Below are 17,552 nucleotides of genomic sequence, written 5' to 3' on the forward strand. Positions count from 1 at the left end.
AATAATGCATCAATACTGATTGACTAATTGTAACAAATATGAGATGTTAGTAGTGTTAATACCGGAAACTGAGTTCGGGGCATACAGGAAGTCTCTGTACTCTCTTACGATCTTTGCCAACTTTTTTGTACATCTAAAACTGTTTTAATAATAATCAAGTTTATTTTTTTAATCTCCTCCCCCAGTGTGTATGTCTCCTTTCTTCTCCTAACTCCATACATCGTATAAAGTTCTCTGAACTTCAACCTACCCATTTTGAAATAGGGGACCTGTTTATAGTCTTTCCCAGTGCAATCAGTAACAACACTCGCGGGGCGCCTGGGTGGCTCAGTTGTTAAGCGTCTGCCTTCCGCTCAGGGCGTGATCCCGGAGTCCTGGGATCGAGCCCCGCATCGGGCTCCTCTGCTGGGAGCCTGCTGCTTCCTCTCCCACTCCCCCTGCTTGTGTTCCCTCTGTCGCTGGCTGTCTCTCTTTCTGTCAAATAAATAAATAAAATCTTAAAAAAAAAAGTAACACTCATTTGGTGAATGTCCACTGTGTACTCAATTCTGTGCTCAGTACCGTCTACCTGCATTACTCCACGTACCGGCCACAGTGAATCTGTGGGCTGGGCTCGTCATTTTCTTTGGAAAGGGGAAACAGGCTACAGACCAAAGTCACAGAGCTGGTTGGTGGAGGCCAGACTCAAGCTCTGATCTGTCTGATGAGGAAGGCTCTACACCTGCGTTCTTCACTGGCTCAGGCTCCTTCTGCCCCTAGACAGATGCTCCTCTCCTCAAAGTCTGTTTTGAAAAATGTGCCTGCCCAAGAAACTGCAGGTAAGTAAGCCGTTCTCCTTAATTGAGCTCCAAGATCTGCTTCTTAAAATTTCAAATCAGAAAAACATTACCGAGGGGCGCCTGGGTGGCTCAGTCGGTGAAGCGTCTGCCTTCGGCTCAGGTCATGATCCCAGGGTCCTGGGACCGAGCCCCACATCGGGCTCCCTGCTCAGGGGGGATCCTGCTTCTCCCTCTCCCTTGGCCTCAGCTCCCCATGCTTGTGCTCTCTCTCTCTGTCAAATAAATACATTACAATCTTTTTTAAAAAGATTAAAACTCTTTTTAAGATCTTTTTTAAAAAAGATTTTTATGTATTTATTTGAGAGAGTGCACGTGCACAAACGAGGCGGGGAGGGGCGGAGGGAGAAGGAGAAGCAGACATCCTGCTGAGCAGTGAGCCAGACACCGGGCTCGATCCCAGGACCCTGGGACCATGACCTGCGCTGAAGGCAGACGCTTCACTGACTGAGCCACCCAGGTGCCCCAAATAAATAAAATCTTTTTTTTAAAAGATTTTTATTTATTTATTTGACAGAGATAGAGACAGCCAGCGAGAGAGGGAACACAAGCAGGGGGAGTGGGAGAGGAAGAAGCAGGCTCATAGCGGAGGAGCCTGATGTGGGGCTCGATCCCATAACGCCGGGATCACGCCCTGAGCCGAAGGCAGACGCTTAACCGCTATGCCACCCAGGCGCCCCCCAAATAAATAAAATCTTAAAAAAAATAAAGTAGTGCAGCCACTTTGGAAACTAGTTGGTAGTTCCCCAAAATGCTAAACATAAGAGTTACCATATGCCCCAACAATTCCAACCCAAGGTGTATACCTAAGAGAATTAAAAATGTATTCATACAAAACTTGTACGTGGATATTCACAGCAGCATTATTCATAATGGTTAAAAGAAACAACTGGGGTGCCCGGGTGGCTCAGTGGGTTGCGTGTCTTGGTTTAGGCTCAGGTCATGATCTCGGGGTGGTGGGATCCAGCCCCCCGCCCTCCCCCGTCCGGATCTGCGCTCCCCCGAGTCTGCTTCCCCCCTCCCTCTGCTCTCCCTGCCACACACCTTCTCTCTCCTCCGCTCTCAAAATAAAGAAATAAAAGCCTTTTTAAAAAAAGAAACAACTTCAATGTCCGTCCGCTGAAGAATGGATCCATATAATGGAGTATTGTTTGGCAGTAAAAAGGGGTGCAGGACTGATGCAAGCTACAGTGGTCGCACCTTGAATGCTTATGTTCAGTGAAAGAAGCCGGTCACAGAGGACCGGGTGAATGCTCTGGTATGTGAATTGTATCTCGGTGAAGTTGTTTAAACACCCTCCATTTAAGGAGCACCTCTCCATTTGCTAGATGGGGTGCTGCCCCATTCCCGAATCATTTAGTGAGTCAATTCGATCTTCAAATTACCCCCCCTTCTACAAATAAACCATGGCCCAGAAATAAGCGCATTGCTTAAGATTACATAGCTACACTTCTGAGTTAATTCAAAACAAAAAAACGTATTTCCAAACAGCAGCCTCACGATGGTGAAATGATTTTGGTTTTGTTTTGCTTTACCCTGGCATTCAGTCTTTCTGGATTCCTCTTTTACCTCTGCCTGAGGAGCTCCTGGGTTCAGATCAGATCATGCAGAGATGAATCAATGGAGTGTAGTGGTTCCGAGCACAGGCCCCAGGAGGGCAGCCCTGGGGATTCCTGCCCTTCACCCTCTTTTCCTTTTGGGGGCATGTGCTCTTTTTCCTCCGAGGACCTGTGTGTAAGCTCCAGGAGAGCTGGCATTTTTTGTTCTGTTTACCTCTGTATCTGTGGCTGGGATGATCAATGGTGGTAGAAGGAATAAAAGGCAGTTCGGACCATGAATCAAGGGAGGGAGCTTTCCAACTTGGGTGCTGATAACGGAGATGGAAATGCCTCAGGCTCAGGGGCACAGCATCAGATCTAGGAGATGACTGGGTACCTAAGTTACTTTTGCGGGGACCTAGGAGAAGTTGGATATGCGTATCTAGAAGTATTCTTCTGAGAGTTCCACACCCAGATATGTAGGAGGACCAGGGAGGTACCTCGACAGTGACAATGGCTCCTTCCTAGACAAGAGTGGAGACAGTGGCAATCTGGAGAGATCATGCCCCGTCTCAAGGGGCAGCCATAGAGAAAGCAGGTATAGTGTCCAAAGATTTTTAGATTTTTCTGAAAAAGCTGAAACCAAGGACTGCCATGTCCTTCTGGTCAACCGTCTCCGATTTCTGTTGCAACAGTCTAGGCTTGAGCCTTCCCTGGAAGCCTTGGGCATATGTAGCGGTAGCAGACAATGTTGGCCGCCATCTTTCCTGAGGTTGCCGGGTACAGTGGAACACGACAATTCTGGGTGGCTGGCTCCAGCTCAGTTCAGTCCCTTGGTTTTTAATGATCACGTCAAAAAATAACGTGAAGTGTAAAAAGGTAGTTGCAAAATCGTACATCTCACAGGATCCCACTGTTTTCACAGTATTTGAAGCCTACAGCTAGAAAAATAACTGGAGGGAAGATACTCCTGACAATTAGAAGTGGTCGCCTCTGAGGGGCGAGATTACAAGGCACTTTCCCTTTGCAGTATACACTTGTGTTCATTTTATAGTGACCATATAAAAAAGAAAAACCAAGTTTCGAAAAAAATTGTAGATCTTTTCTCACAGAACTACGCGGGAACACATGGGTAGGCAGACACACAGAGCCGGGCCTGAAGAGCATATACCAAATGAGGGAGCGGTGACCTCAGGAAATTAGCATGGGTTGGCAGGTAAATGGGAAATTCAGTGTTGCTATCCTTCTGTGTTACGTGAATCTTGTATAATATGTACTCCTGGGTTGTAGAAACTGTGAAAAACCTCAACGCCCCATGCTCCAAGCCACCCATCCGCAAGGAACAGAATAGCTCTCCCAGGTGGGAGGGAGGGGGACCCTTCATGGGGACGTGGGTAGTATTGTCCTCTCTCATCCCTCCCTGACCCAATCCCACTCCCGTCCCTGCCCCCCATGACCCACACACACTGAAAGAGCAGCCAAGGGGCCTCATTGTAACACTCATTTTTATATAAATATCCGCAAGTCATGTTACAGAATAAGCCCCACCGGGGAAAAAAGTCGTTATGTTTTTGTTAAACTGACCCCTGCCTTCTAGGTTGGGCCCCAGCCTGGGGGCGCCTGCTGCTTTGGGAAGGCTGGAACTGCCGCCGAGAGGCTGCTGAAGAAGCTGCCTGTGTGGCCCACCCCCGGGCCGACCCCCTTCTTTGGTGTGTGGTACGTGGTGACCTTCTCTGCCCACCCCCCTGGCCTAGGGCAGGGTTCTGGGGAACAGGGTTCTGGAGGGCAGGGCCCAGGAGTCCTGGGGGCACTTGGAAATGGAGTAGGGGGACTGAGCCACTAAGAGGTGGAGTCTGAAGCTTAGAGATTGAGCCTTTTGGGGATGGTGGCACACAGAGGTAACAGGAACAAGGGGGGGGGGGGGACCTGGGCTGTCAGCCAAGCAGGAAGCATTTGCCCTTCTTTCCAGCCTAGGTACCCAGGTCCCTTCCCCTGTTGCTCTGTCTCCTGCTGACTCCATATTCCCTGGGATAAGCCCTGGGTTCCTGCCTGTCCCCTCCCAGCTCTTCCCTCTACGATCCCCCCTCCCCCCCACAGAGAGGCCAGAGGCTAGGAACACAGCACCAGTCTGAGGATTTAATTAACCAGGAAGGGGGATTATTGGGAGGGGCACCCCTGTAAAAATGTACAAAAGGTCTGGGGGGCTATGTGGAAGGGGAGATAAATATGTACATGGAACCCCCCTTCCGTTAGCCCCTCCTCCCCCAGCCCTGAGAGGGCATGAGGACTTGGGTGGTAGGTGAAGGGGAGGGGGGGCACTTTGGCCTCTGGCTTAGTGAGCCCTTGGGGAGGCAGGCCAAGGGCCTAGGGGCCCTCAGAGGGGGCGATGGTGTACCTCAGGAGATCATGAGCTATGACCTCTGAAATGACCCCCACTCTCACCTCTCATGTACACACATACACACACACACACACACTCTCACACACACACCCCTCTCTCTAGAGGCTTGTGACCTCTACCCTCCCAGTGACCCCAGGGTCCATCTGACACTTGATCTTGTGGGGGTTGGGGCTTCTGCTCCCAGGTTCCATGACCTCAGAGGTGGCTGGTGAGGTCATGACCTTTGCCCTCCAGCCCTGGCTTGAAACCTCAGCTCTAGGACCTTGTCAAAAGGAAAGGGGGGATGGAGCTTGGCCCCCGCCCCTCCCCTCCCCTCACCTGTCAGCCCGCGCGGGGCCGGGGGCCCTAGGTGGGGAACTCGGCCGGGGGGCGGGCACGAGTGGAGGCGGTGCCCCCAGAAGGGCTCCCGGGGGGGTCTTGCTGAGAAGGTGGGGGGTGCCCGGGGCCGCGGTGGGCGGCGGCGGCGGCGCCAGGCGGCTGTAGAGCAGGGGGTGGGCGGGCTCCAGACCGTAGAGGCGGGCGGCGGCCACGGCCCCGGGTCCAGTCAGCTCCTCGCCGGCCTCGTAGAAGCGGGGCGGCCTGGCCAGGCGAGGGGGCCCTGCCAACCAGCTCGGCTCCAGGAAGCCAGCGCAGCGCTCTGGGGGGCTAGGGCCCAGGAAGGGGGGTGGCCGGGGCCTCTCAAACAGCAGGTGAAGGCCCTGGGGCCCGGTGGTGGCGGCGGCGGCGGCGGCGGCGGCGGCGGCAGCGGCGGCGGCGGCGGCGGCGGCGGCGGCCTCCTCCTTCCGCTCCTCCTTCACCCGCACGGATTCCTTGGCCGGCCTGGCCCCCTCCTCGCCAGCCCGGGCCTTGGGAGTAGCGGGAGACACTCGGAGCTGGGGCCGGGAGAAGGGGAGGTCCCTGGGGAGAGAACGGAGGGCCTGCAGCGGTCCGAGCAGGCCGCGGGCGGCGCCGGGCGCAGGCAGCGCGGGCAGCGGGGAGGCCCACCTGTCTTTCTCCTCCTTGGGGATCGAGGGCTCCCTCCGCTCCGCAGGCCGCTCCTTGTCTGAGCCTGGCGTCCGCGCGGCCTCAGGGGGCCGGACCCAGGCAGGAAAGGCCAGAGGACTGCGGTGCAGGCGGCCCCATGGGTCTGGGGGGGAGGCGAAGGCTGGTGGGGCCCCTGGGCTTTCTTTCTGGGCAAAGACGGCGCCGGAGTCTAGACAGAGGGTGAAGCAGAGGGGTGACAGGAGCCACGAGGAGGAGGAGGGCCCCACTCGGGGACCTCCCAGCCCCCTGCCACAGCCGCCCGCCCGCCCGGCCCCCCAGGCACTCACTGAATGTAGGGCTGCCCAGGCCTCCAAAGGCCCCGTTGGAGAGGGCAGCCAAGGAGGCGAAGCTTGTGGGACGCCCAAAGGGATCTGCGGGAGAAAAGGGGGCCGGTCAGAGCGCTGGGCAGCCGGCTCTGAGCGGGCGCCGAGACTGGCAGGGAAGAGGCAGCTCAGCGCGCAGGCCCGGGAGCCCTCGGCCGCTGGCTCTTGGTTTTAACACCAGGGTGCTGAGCACGTCCCTGGGCCTCGCAAGACACTGAGCTTTGACATGCATCGTGTTGCGGAACCTGACAAACGACAAGCCCCACGGGGCAGACAGGACCACTCCCACTTAAAGATGACGAAACAGGCTCAGAGAGGTGAAGTGACTTGCCAACGGTCGGTCGGTCATCTAGCCAGTAAGTGGTACCCCCAACCCAGGGCCTCTCTGGCTCGAGAGATCAAGCCCTCACCCCACAATCCCCGTACCAGCCACCCGGACCAGCTCTACAGCAAGCCGTTCGCCTGAAGACCTCTGCTGGCCTCCTCCCACCTGACATGCAGGGCCCTTCCCGACCCAACCCTACGCTCATGCGCACAGCCGGTCCGAACAACTAACCCACGCCACTGCGGGAACACCTCACGCCTTCCTCTTCCAGGAACACCGTCCCCTATGCCATCAGGCTCGAGGCCCTCCTGTCTACCCAGACCCAGGTGAAATCGCCCCACAAAGCCCGCCGAGACTGCTAGGAGCCGGTGCCCGCACAGCCTTCCTCCATCCTCCTCTCCCAGGTGGCGCACTCCCCCGACCACCGGCTATTCCAGAGACAGCATCCGAGCCGGCCGAGCCCGGCAATCACGCTGCCCTGCTCTAGCCCACGTCCTAGGTGAGGAGATCAAGGCTCAAGAGGGGTTAGAGTAACTCGTCCAAGGTCACAAACCAAGTGGCACCAGGCCTACCCCCATTCCAGCTGCCTCTCAGGTCTAATTTCCATCCCCCGCTGCAGAACTTCTGAAAGTCAGGGACCAGGCTGGGGTTGCCCATCATGCCCTTGGCTCTTACCAATGTGGGTGCTGGGGCTCAGAAAGGGTCCGTGGGCCCCGGGAGCTGCCGTGAAAGGGTTGGCTGCAGCGTGGACGGCACCTGGGGCAGAGAGGTGGGAGATTCTGGTGAGGCTGAGTGGGCGCAAGGTGGGCCTTGGGCTATAGTCAGGGAACCTCAGGCCCCGAGAGGGCTGGCCAGACTCACCAGTCGCAGTGAAGAGGGAGGCGGCCGGGTGGGAGAGCTCCTGCCCAGGGGGCAGGGCCCCATAGGGCCCCGGAAGGCAGGGCAGGAGGTCGTTCCGAAAGTCAAGCTTGTGGGAGTCGCCCTGCATGGGACAGGGAGAGGGGCGGTGAGTGAGGAGCCAGGTGAGGTCCCGCTCTTGCTCTCCACCCCTAGGTCCCCTCCAAGGGCTGGCTGGCGCCAAGATGGGGCTTGGGTGCCTAGCCTCCGCCTCTCTCCCAGCCTTCTTGGACCACCCCCTCTAATTAGCCAGAGAACCTAGCGCTAACTGAAAGTGCTCAGGCAGTGACTGGGGACAGGAGGGGATGTTTCTGGCCAAGATTCGGCCAAGCTCTGCCAAAGGCAGAGGCCCAGGGCTCAGGCCAGCCCGCTCGCCCCAGCCCTCCAGCCCCAGTACCTTCATCTTTTCCTGGTGTCTCAGGATCATGTAAGCCACACGCACGTGCATGGCGCACCACTTCCCTGGCTTCTGCCGCCCCAGAAGGACAACCAAAGGGAAAGGGAGGGAAAGAACGTTCACTCGTCGCCCACTCCAGGCCTGGTCCTCGGCCCAGCCTTTTCACACAACATCCCCACTCATCATCCCTACAACTGAGGGATGACTAGGTTCATGTCACGGCCTAGGAAACTGAGGCTCAGAGAGATAAACGGTCTTGCCCAAGGTCCCACAGCCAGTTACGTCGGAACCCAAGCCTGTGGCATATAAGCCGTGCCCTTTCTGTCGTGCCACATCTGGCTGCCTCCACGTCTTGGGCTTCTCGCTCATTCCCAAGCAAGACCCGCCCTCAGCCAAACACCCTGACACCAGCCCCCAGCCTCATGCAGCCTGAGGGCCTCACCAAACTCACCCTCAAAGGTGGCCGGAAATGGTCGGGGATCTGGGGATGGCAAAGCAGACATTGGCGGCGATTCGGACCTGTTTACTGCCCTGGGCACCTCACCTCCACAGTCCCTAATCCCCACCCAAACACTGGAGACCTTGTGTGGCTCCCTCACACCTTTCCTGCTCCTGGCGAGACTCCTTTCCCCATGTCTCCTGCTCTGGGCATCTCCCTTCCAGCACTAAGTTCCTGAACCAGGCCCCAAGGACGTGCCCTGCTTAGAAGACTGGGGAGTGGGTTAGCGGGCAGGCAGGACGGGTTTCTCAACCAGAGAAGCTATCCTATTAACAGCTTTGTGTCATGAGGCTCTGCTTAAGATTTCTCCACAAAAAAAAATCCTTTACTGCTGCTAGAAAACACTGCAAGGTATCTGGTCTAGTCTCCCCTTTAGGAAATACATCCTGTGCTTTTCCCGATGTTCCCAGGGCCACAGGCTCGAAGGCTGCTCCCTGTGCCACTTCACAAAAGGGCAGCTTATCTTTTCATTGTTTTATGGACAGGACTTCCTGGTATGATGTCATTTAAAAAAAAAAAAAAAGGTTTTGTAACTTAAAAAATTTGAAAACTCGTACAAAAACCACTGTCCTAGTAATCTTATTTCTGGGGCAACTTCATGAAATTCCTATTCTTCATGCCTGGGAAACCTTGTCATTTACAGAAATTCCCTCTCATCAGATTCTCAGGGATACCCCTGACCGTACATTAAAGGGAAGGATCAGTGGTTCGATCTCAATCAACCCTGTCTTCCCTCAACAGATACTCTGGTTCCCCCAGGACCTGCCTCAGCCCCCCTCACCTGTGTCCCCTTTTGGGGAAGCCCGCTTGGCACTGGCCCCAGTCGTGGTGGCAGCTCGGGGTTCGTGCTCTGGGAAAGGGGAGTGGAGGGATCAGTCAGGAGAACTGGCACCAGGCATAAAAGGGGTCTCGAACCGAGCTGGGGGCTGGGACAGGGAGGGAGCATGACTCTGAAGAAAGCTGGGGCCACAAGGGGAGGGCAGGAGAATGGGCATGGCTTTGGGGAATGGAAGAAGGCATGTGGATCTGGGGGGAGGGGGGTGTCTGGGTTTGTAGGGGGTGGGAGGTGGTGGTGTTTGGATTGGGAGCTCACCTTGGGCTGGAAGGCCCCCTGCAGGGAGCCAAAGGAGACAGCCGGCGGGAGGCCCGGAGGTAGGCCGGGCACAGCGGGAGGGAAGGCCGTGTACGGCTGTGGAGAGAAGGGGACTGGTCCAAGCTGGGGGTGGAGGTGCAGCCCACGTCTGGTCTGCCCATCAATCCTCGGGCCTCCACCCTAAAACCCCCCAGGGAGCTCTCCCAGGCTCAAGGCTCTTGCTTCTGAAGCTGAAGACTGGACCCCAACGGTCAGGGCCACACACATTGGTGCATCCGTGCCCACACGCCACACCACACACACACACACACACACTCACATTATGCCGGAAAAGGCCTTCCATCTTTCCTGGATATTTCTCAAACTAGGGAAGAGAAGGGAAGAGTAAGCTGCCAGCCAGGGACCCAGGACCTTCCCCTGGAAGCCACACCCTCCCCCCAAGTCTCTGGGCCTCATCACCGGCCCAATGAGGAGCTCACCATGTGGGGGCCATGAGGTGGCAGCAGGCCCGGGGGATAAGGGGTGAAGTGCTGGTGGGTGTGCTGGTGGGTGTGCTGGTGCTGGTGGTTGTGCTGGTGGAACTGGAAGGCCAGGGGCCGGGCCGAGCCCCCTGCCCCCACCACCTCGGGGCCACCCTGGGCATTCAGGTAGCGAGAGTTCAGGTCCTGGCCGATCAGGTCCTGCTCTGTGGGAGGGGAGGGGGAGAAGGCTTTAACGTCTGTCGCCACCAGGTCAGCCTCCTTGGGCCCGGGTGACTGGCCTTCCCTTCTGGCCTTGAGCCACTCCCTCCTCAAGCCCTGATGTCTGTTGAGGTCCAGATGCCCCAAAGCCGACTGGGCCCAAGCCCGGGGCCATGGCCCCCCGCCACCCACCCCCGGCCAGGACCCCAAACTCACCAGAAAGGGCGTTAGCAGCTGAGGCCCCAGGGTGCCCTGGCACCTGCAGCAGGGGTGGGGGTGGGGGCAGGGTGGGGCCAGGGGAGAACAAGGAGGGGTGGTGGGGTGGTGGGGGGGGCCGCAGCCCGGGAGGGGGAAAGCTGTGGGTGGACAAAGGCAGGGGCAGTGAGGGCGTCGGGGGCCGGTGGGTGAGCTGCGCGGACGAGGAGGAGGCAGATGAGGAGGAAGAGGACGAAGAGGATGATGAGGGGGGAGGCTGAGCCACGGGAGGGGCCGGGGCCTTGGGGGGCGGCCGTGAAGAGCTGGGGAGAGAAGTGGGGAGATGAGTGAGGGGTTGGGAGGTGCCAGCTCTGACGGGAGGGGGTCAGAAGCCTGGGCGATACCTTGACCCTGGTTCTCCAACGTGGAAGGTGGTAGAACCTGGCCCCCAGGACCCCCGCCCCCGCCCAGGGAGCCCATCCTCAGGCGGAGGTACCCCCCACACCCGGCAACCCCCTCTCTCTCCCTCTCCAGGTCTCTTCCACACAGCTGCCTCGGACGTCTCTGGCCACATGACTTGCCCTTTCCTGACTCAACCGCAGCACGAAACACGCCACTCACTTGGACGCTTCATCACAACGGGCCACCTGGGTTCCCACCCTAAGACAGTGGAAGCAGCACCTCGCTGGCCTGGCCTAGGAGTCAGGCGACCTGAATTCTAGGCCCATCTCTCCATTAACACCCTGGGTGACCTTGAGCAAGTCACTGCCCCTCTCTGAGCCTTAGTTTTCTCAAGAACAAGAACGAGGACGCTAACGATGGCAATAATAGAGACGGCACCGGTAATAGTAATGGCATCAGCGATCTTACCCTTCAGCGAGCACTTACGGGAGGCCAAGTGCTGGCGCCTGCCTGACACGCTAATCCACATCTCCGCCACGTCACACCACCTTCCCGGCTGCTGCCGCAGCCGCGGAACCACCTGTACCGTTTCCTTCTTTCTTTCACTTAACTCCGTTTCTTGCTTTTTGACTTAGCCTCGCCCGAGCAATACGTGTGAAGTCAAAGGGTTGAAGTACTAATCGTGTTTTTCTACAGCCCTTTAACAGCTACACAAATCTGCCCCCGGAACCGCTGAAATTATCTTGCATATCGCTAACGATGCACGTGCACGCTTTGGGAAACACTGCATGACCTCGTCATCGATCCTCTCGACAGCTTTACCAGGATAAAGGTACCAGTACCATTTCTTTTGTACAGAAAGAGGAAATTGAGGCTCAGAGAGATTAAGTGACTTGTCCAAAATCACACAGCCACCGGAAGTGGCCGAGCAAGAATTTGAACCAGGTCTGACACCAAAGCCAGCACCCTTCATCATCATGTCAGCATTTCCCAAAGTATGTTCCGAAGAACACTGTTCCTAGCAGATGTGCCTTGCGCAAATGTCTCAGCAGCACGTAAAGTCGGGAAACGGCACAGAGTGGACTTCCCTGAGCGGGAATGTCGGGTGAAACGGTTCTGGTAAGTCCTGCGAGCAAGTAATCACTTTACGTTTGTTTCACCCAGTGTCTCTCAAGCTTTTCAGCCTCAGAATCCTTTTTTCAAGTCACATCCCACAGGTACCATCCCATGTCCCAACCACAGAATGCAGGGGTTGGCGCCAAAGTGACCAGGTCCTTCCAGACCAGACCAAACCCCTGGACCACTCACCTGCCAGTGCTGAGGTCCAGGCTGCTGCCATAGGGAGAAGTGCGGAGGCCGAAGGGCGAGACCCGAAGCTGCAGCTGGGGCTGGGGTGGGGGTGGCAGACTGGGGGCGGCCGGCAGGGGTGCAGGGGGTGAGACAGGAGGCCGAGGGGCCGGTGGAGGCGGTGGTTCCTTCGGGGGGAAAGGCACTAGCAGCGGGTCGGGCCCTGGGGGCTGTTCCTGGCTCCGCTCCAGACCCGACACTTTAGGGACTACGGAGAGTTTTGCTTCACAGTTCCCATTGAAGGCGCCGTGGGGGCCCGAGGCTGTGAGGACAGGACAGCAGACATATTCAGTTGAGGCCCATACTCACACAATTTCCCTCCCTTGTCTCCAGCCCCAGCCCTTGAGACCGACCTTTGCTGGTTGAGACAGTAAAGGATGGGTCGAGGTCATCATCGGAGACCTGGGGAAGAAGGGTAGGGACAGGGTCAGGTTCTGGTCAGGCGAGGCTCTCACCCAGGAAGGCTAACAGCCCCCAGAGCCTGCTAGGAAGTGGCAGTGTGGCAAGTCTATTCCAGGAGCTGAGCTGAAATCCAGCAAAGACTGTGGGCTCCAGGGGGCCTATGCTTGGGGCAAAGGATAGAATAGCTGAGCCTGAGAATTTGATAGGCCAGGAGGACTGAACTGAGGCAGCACTTACGTAACAGAGAAGTAGCCACATCAAAGCCAAAATGTCACTTACAACTGCTGGCCCACACGCCTACCTGACTTACAGATTTGTTTGGCCCACAGTGTCAGCAAAAACCTTTTAAACTAATTGCCGCTATTTACAAATCCAGGAGTTCCTCATAAAAACTCAGAGTTGCAGGTTCTCTTAAGAATTGGCTCCTACTCTTGCATGGCAACAATCAGCTAGGACTAGACAGTGGTCACCTCCTTTAGACAGACAAGAACTCTGGTTCACCACAGTCCCTGTCCAGCCAACTTTTTAAACTAAAACAAGACACACAACAGAGAATACAAATTTAGTTACAGGAGTTAAGCAGGAGCTGCTAGAATACGTTATTTCAAAACAAGCAAATCCGATCCAATAATAAACTGAAATAGAACTTCATAAGACATGTTCTTACACTGACCACAATGGTTTAGTGTCCTCGCTGCCACAATCATGGTCTCTGCTCAGATTCTAATCTGTGAGAGCACACTAACAGCTAGCAGGAATGAGCAGCTCAGTTTGACAGCCACCCCGAATTTCTGCGGAGAACCACTGGTATCTCCAAGGGCTTTGGAAAAGATGGTACACCAAGGCATAGGCTTTCTAGTCTTTGGTCAACTTAGTTCTAGTTACCAAAGAAAAAAAGTCATTTAGCCATTCAATATGCTCCCCCCAGTCCAATCATGGCTCGCCCTAACCTATGCTCCCCACTCAAGGGGAGGCTCTGTCTGCTGCACGTAGGAGACCTCTTAGGACACTGCCCACCCAACAAGTTCTAGCCCTACTCACCCTCTCGTCCAGATCGCTTTCTGCATCACACTGGGGAAAAGGAAAGACAGAGGTGTCACAAGAGGGAAGAAGAGTGGGGCCCAAGGGAGAGAGGGGACTTTCAGAGAGGAATTGAGAGGGGAGGGGCCAGTACAGGTGGAGAGCACTTACTATGTATCCAGCTTCCAGAGAATGACGGGAGGAGGCCTGAGAAAGACCAGAGTCCAGAGGTAAGGAAGGCTGACTGGTGAGGCCCTTGGATAAAGTCTAAACTCCCCAGCAAGGAACTGAAGGTCCCTCACAACGCACCCTCAGTCTCTTTCTAGCTTCTTCTCCTGCTATGGCCCACCCCTGTTCCCAGTGCTCTCACCCTTTTCTGAATATATTCTCACATCTCTGTGCTTTTGCTCAAAACAACTTTGCCCGTTTCTCCTCTTAGCAAACTTATGACTATCCTTCACGGCTTGACTAAGACATCCTAGGGGGCTTTCCCTAACCACAACCTCCTCCCATCCCCCAGGCAGAATGAGTGGCTTCCTCATGTGGGTTTCTGTAGCATCTCTCCCAGATCTCTGCCTTCCGTAGCTTCTCAGGTTTTGATCTAGGTATTTGCACCGATTGTTTCTTTCTTGCTAGACCGCTATTGCCTGGAGAGATCTGAGACCATATCTAATTCATTTAGGGTTCCATTAAGTCTTTTTGATACATCTCTGAATAATCAACACGTTTGAAATAGACATGGCCAGCCAAAAGCAGAAAAGCCTGACTGTGGGCATGTCTCTGTCAGACCTGGGTTGAGGAGCGAGGGCTCAAATTTGCTCTGCCTTTTCTGCCATTAGAGAGTAAAATCACTGTTTATGATAGGCAATAGCATTGCTGATGGAAAACAAGTCTACGTGAAGGGCATTCTGTCCAGAGTTTTAAAGGACAAGGATCTATGACAAGCTCACCTCTTTCCTTCTCCGCTTATTGGGCCATTTTCGGGCCCTATCCCCAGAGGGCCGGCCAGGCTCCCGATCAGAGCTGTCCCCTGGCTCCCCAGTGGCCCCACTGGAACCCCCCCTCTTCCGCTTCCCAGAATGCTTCAGCCGATGTTCCAGTCGCTCTGGAGGCTGAAGAGATGCATCCTTCTGTGGAGGAGGAGGTGGGACCAAAGTAGATGGAGAAAGGAAAGCTCCCGACCTCTCTAGGGGTGACCAGGCTACCAAAGTGGCTTTCAGGCCGGGTAACCTGGCTGGTCCCTGGAGACTAACTCTACCTCCTCCCACCCCAGGGTGGGGCAGAGGCCTGGCCAGAGGAGCCGGTTGCTCTGGTTTGGGGTGCCAGCATTCCCCCCTCAACTCCACCCACTCCAGGCACCATACCCTTCTCTCTGCCCCTCTGAAGCCCCCAAAGGTCCCCAGCTCCATCAGGCCCCACCTGCAAGGCCTCAAGGCTGGCGAAGCTGGCGATGGCGAAGCCATCGATCAAGTCCTCCTCCTCTTCTTCCTCTTCCTCAGGCTCCTCCTCGGCCTCCCCGTCGTCTGCGCCCCCCTCCTCCTCCTCCTCCTCTTCCTCCCCGCGGCTGCCCGAGCCGGCAGGCCGCTTCCGAGCTCGGGGTCGCGGGGGCCGAGGCCTGGGACGGGGCCGCCGTCGTCTCGGGCCTCCGGGCCGCTCTCCGGACGAAGCTGACGACCAAGGCCTGGCGGGCGGTGGCGGCGACGAGGAGGACGAGGAGCCGCGCGGGGCGGCCAACAGGGCCCGGGGCGCGTCGCCGCCGGGACCTCGGCGGCGCCGCTGCTCCCGGTCTCGGTCTCGGCGCGAGCAGCGCCGCCGCCGCCGCTCCCCCTCCGCGGCCCAGCCCGGGCCCGGAGCCGTGGCCGCTGCCGTCTCCATGGCGACCGCCCTCAGCGCCGCATCCGGAGGCGGCGGGGCCCGAAGCGGCCTGTCCGCAGGCCCGGGGTCGCAGGCGCGGCGCTGGCGGCTGCACAGGGACGAAAAGGCCACGGCTTCCCCTTTAAAGCAGGATCTACTGGCCCCGAGCTTGCCCCAAGGCCAAGGCCCGGGGAGCCGGCGCCGCCCCCGGGGCGACAAGCCCGAGGGCCCCCCCTGTGGGGCCGGCGGGGCCGAGACGGCGAAAACGGGGCGGCCGTCCCTTTAAGGCGAGGCCTCAAGCTGTCCAGCCCCTGACCCCTTTAAGACAACCCGATGGTGTCCAGCCGGCCTAGTGCGGTGGCCGCCCCCTGCCAGGGGTCGAGACAAGTCTCCCCGAGGAAGAGGAAGGGCCACCCCTTTAAAAGGGACCGAAAGCTCGCCCCGAAACGCAGACCTCCCCTTTAAAAGTGTCTCGAGTCCTCCGGCTAAAAGAGGCCACCCCTTTAAGGAGTCCAGGGTCCTCCAAACAGCAGGCCGCCCCTTTAAGGGCTCGGGAGTTAAGCTTCTGGTCCCCCACAAGCGGCCACTTCCCCTTTAAGTTGAGTTTAAAGAACTTCTTGCGCGGGGCAGAAAAGGTGAGAATCCACACTCGCTCCAGATCTCCCAACAGCACAGTTCTCAGTTTGTCAGCTTCTGTTCGATGGCTTCCCCTTTAAGGTTGCCGAAGTAGTCTGCCGAGTTCAGCGGCCACCCCTTTAAGGAGATTTAAAGGGGCCTCCTCCAGGCCCGGCTCTTCCAGCCTCCGCCTCCGGTCGCCATGAAAGGCTGGGGGGGCGGGGCCGCGGGGCCAGCCCTCCAAAGCCCCGGATGTGAGGCAACGGTGACGGGTAGAGCTTCTCTGTCTGCCGACATAAAAGTCTCTTCCTCCTTTCCTCCGTCTCTGCCTGACTTGCGCCGTAAGGGATCCGGAACGGCCGTTGGGAGGCGGGGGAGCTCCAGCGCACCCTCCTGTTGTCTCCTTTGGCGTCTTGGGCCTCTTCTCCGCCAGGACTTCCCTGCCCCTCCTCCCTCTTCCTCCTCAGCCTACGCCTCCTTCCTCTTTCGGCCTCCTCCCACTCTCCGCCCCCTTCCCCTCACCCCTCCACAAGCTTAGTCGTTGATAGGTTGAGAAGTGTACGACAAGGCGAAGGGCGGAGTCAAGCTCCGGGGAGTGGGTAATATGTAACCGCCCTCAAATCTTGGATTGGGTATACGTCAGATTAGCCCCGCCCTTCGTCAGGTCTTGTGACTCGACTGGTTAGAAGTAGGCGCTTGGGGCGGTCCCCCAGGTGACCCCGCCTCTTCCTGCTCTCTGTTCATTGGCCCGTCTTCAGACGGCGTCAAGACTAGGAATCGTGATGTTGTGCTCGAGTCCTAGGGGGCGGTTGGCCGCTGGGCGGCGTGCGGCCGCGGAAGGTTCCTCTCGACTGCCAGTTACGTCGTCTCTCCCTTTCCGCCGCTTGGCTTAGCCCACAGGCCGCCTGGCTTCTCGCGCACGCGCGTGGTGAGACTGTCGAGCGGCTGGCAGCTTAGCGGGATCCCCCGCGGTGCCGGGTGGCCAGAGCACGCGGCGTGCCTTGCGAGCGCCAGACGCGCTGAGAAGGAAACCGCGTCCCGTTATCGCTCCCTTCAATGGGAGAGTGCCGGCTGGTGGTGTCCGCGTGCAAATAAGGAAAAACACCTTGCGTTGGTGCGCCGGCCACTTTTCTCACATGTTAACTCATTTGGCAGTAAGAATTTTTTTTAGGAAAGTACTGCTATCAACTCCATTGTACTGAGGGGGAGGGGAATTGATGCATATTTAGTTTCCTACACAGGATTTGGACTCAAGCCTGACTCCACACAGTCTGTGCTCTTAGCCACTGGTCTATTCTGCCTCTAAGTTTCGAAAGATGGAGAACGCCACTTCTGGCCTCTGGTTGCCTGGGTTACCGTTTTAATGAGGACATCACATTAGGCACTCAGCTTTCTTTCTTTCTTTCTTTCTTTCTTTTTTTTTTAAATAACCTCTACACCCAACCTGGAGCTCGAACTCATGACACCCCGAGATCAAGAGTTGCATGCGCCACCAACTGAGCCAGCCAGGCTCCCCTCAATTCGCTTTCTTATGTGCAAAATGGGTGAATTCCCTCTCACAGTGCTCTGTGCAAGTCAAGTACATATGACAGATTGTTGTAGGTGCTCAATTACAGCTGATTACTTTTATTTCTTGAATCCAGAAGCAAGTCCTGGCCTGCATGTTAGGAGGAATTCAGGGCCATCTTGATCAAGGCCTTAGTCC

At 57.0% G+C, this 17,552-nt stretch overlaps 1 protein-coding gene across 2 annotated transcripts; it reads right to left on the bottom strand.

The window, feature by feature from the left end:
• Positions 1–3,861: 3,861 nt before the first annotated feature.
• FBRS (fibrosin) lies at positions 3,862–16,360 on the bottom strand. 2 transcript variants are annotated; one of them, XM_087868720.1, is made up of 18 exons: positions 14,798–16,360; positions 14,329–14,508; positions 13,550–13,585; positions 13,400–13,429; positions 12,310–12,358; positions 11,918–12,218; positions 10,229–10,530; positions 9,812–10,017; positions 9,652–9,696; positions 9,333–9,428; positions 9,021–9,089; positions 8,192–8,221; positions 7,741–7,809; positions 7,308–7,428; positions 7,122–7,202; positions 6,086–6,169; positions 5,760–5,967; positions 3,862–5,672 (listed from the first exon to the last, which is right to left on the bottom strand). In XM_087868720.1, exons 1-18 carry the CDS (start codon positions 15,251–15,253, stop codon positions 5,090–5,092), a joined length of 2,946 nt encoding a protein of 981 aa, XP_087724846.1. In that variant the 5' UTR covers positions 15,254–16,360; the 3' UTR covers positions 3,862–5,089. The 2 variants fall into 2 exon arrangements, with proteins under 2 accessions (XP_087724846.1, XP_045641971.2); XM_045786015.2 differs by having other exon boundaries at positions 7,741–7,812.
• Positions 16,361–17,552: the final 1,192 nt, after the last annotated feature.

Source organism: Ursus americanus, chromosome 2, assembly GCF_024610735.1.
Source record: "Ursus americanus isolate L20-20 chromosome 2, mUrsAme1.1.p, whole genome shotgun sequence".
NCBI classification, from domain to species: Eukaryota; Metazoa; Chordata; class Mammalia; order Carnivora; family Ursidae; genus Ursus; species Ursus americanus.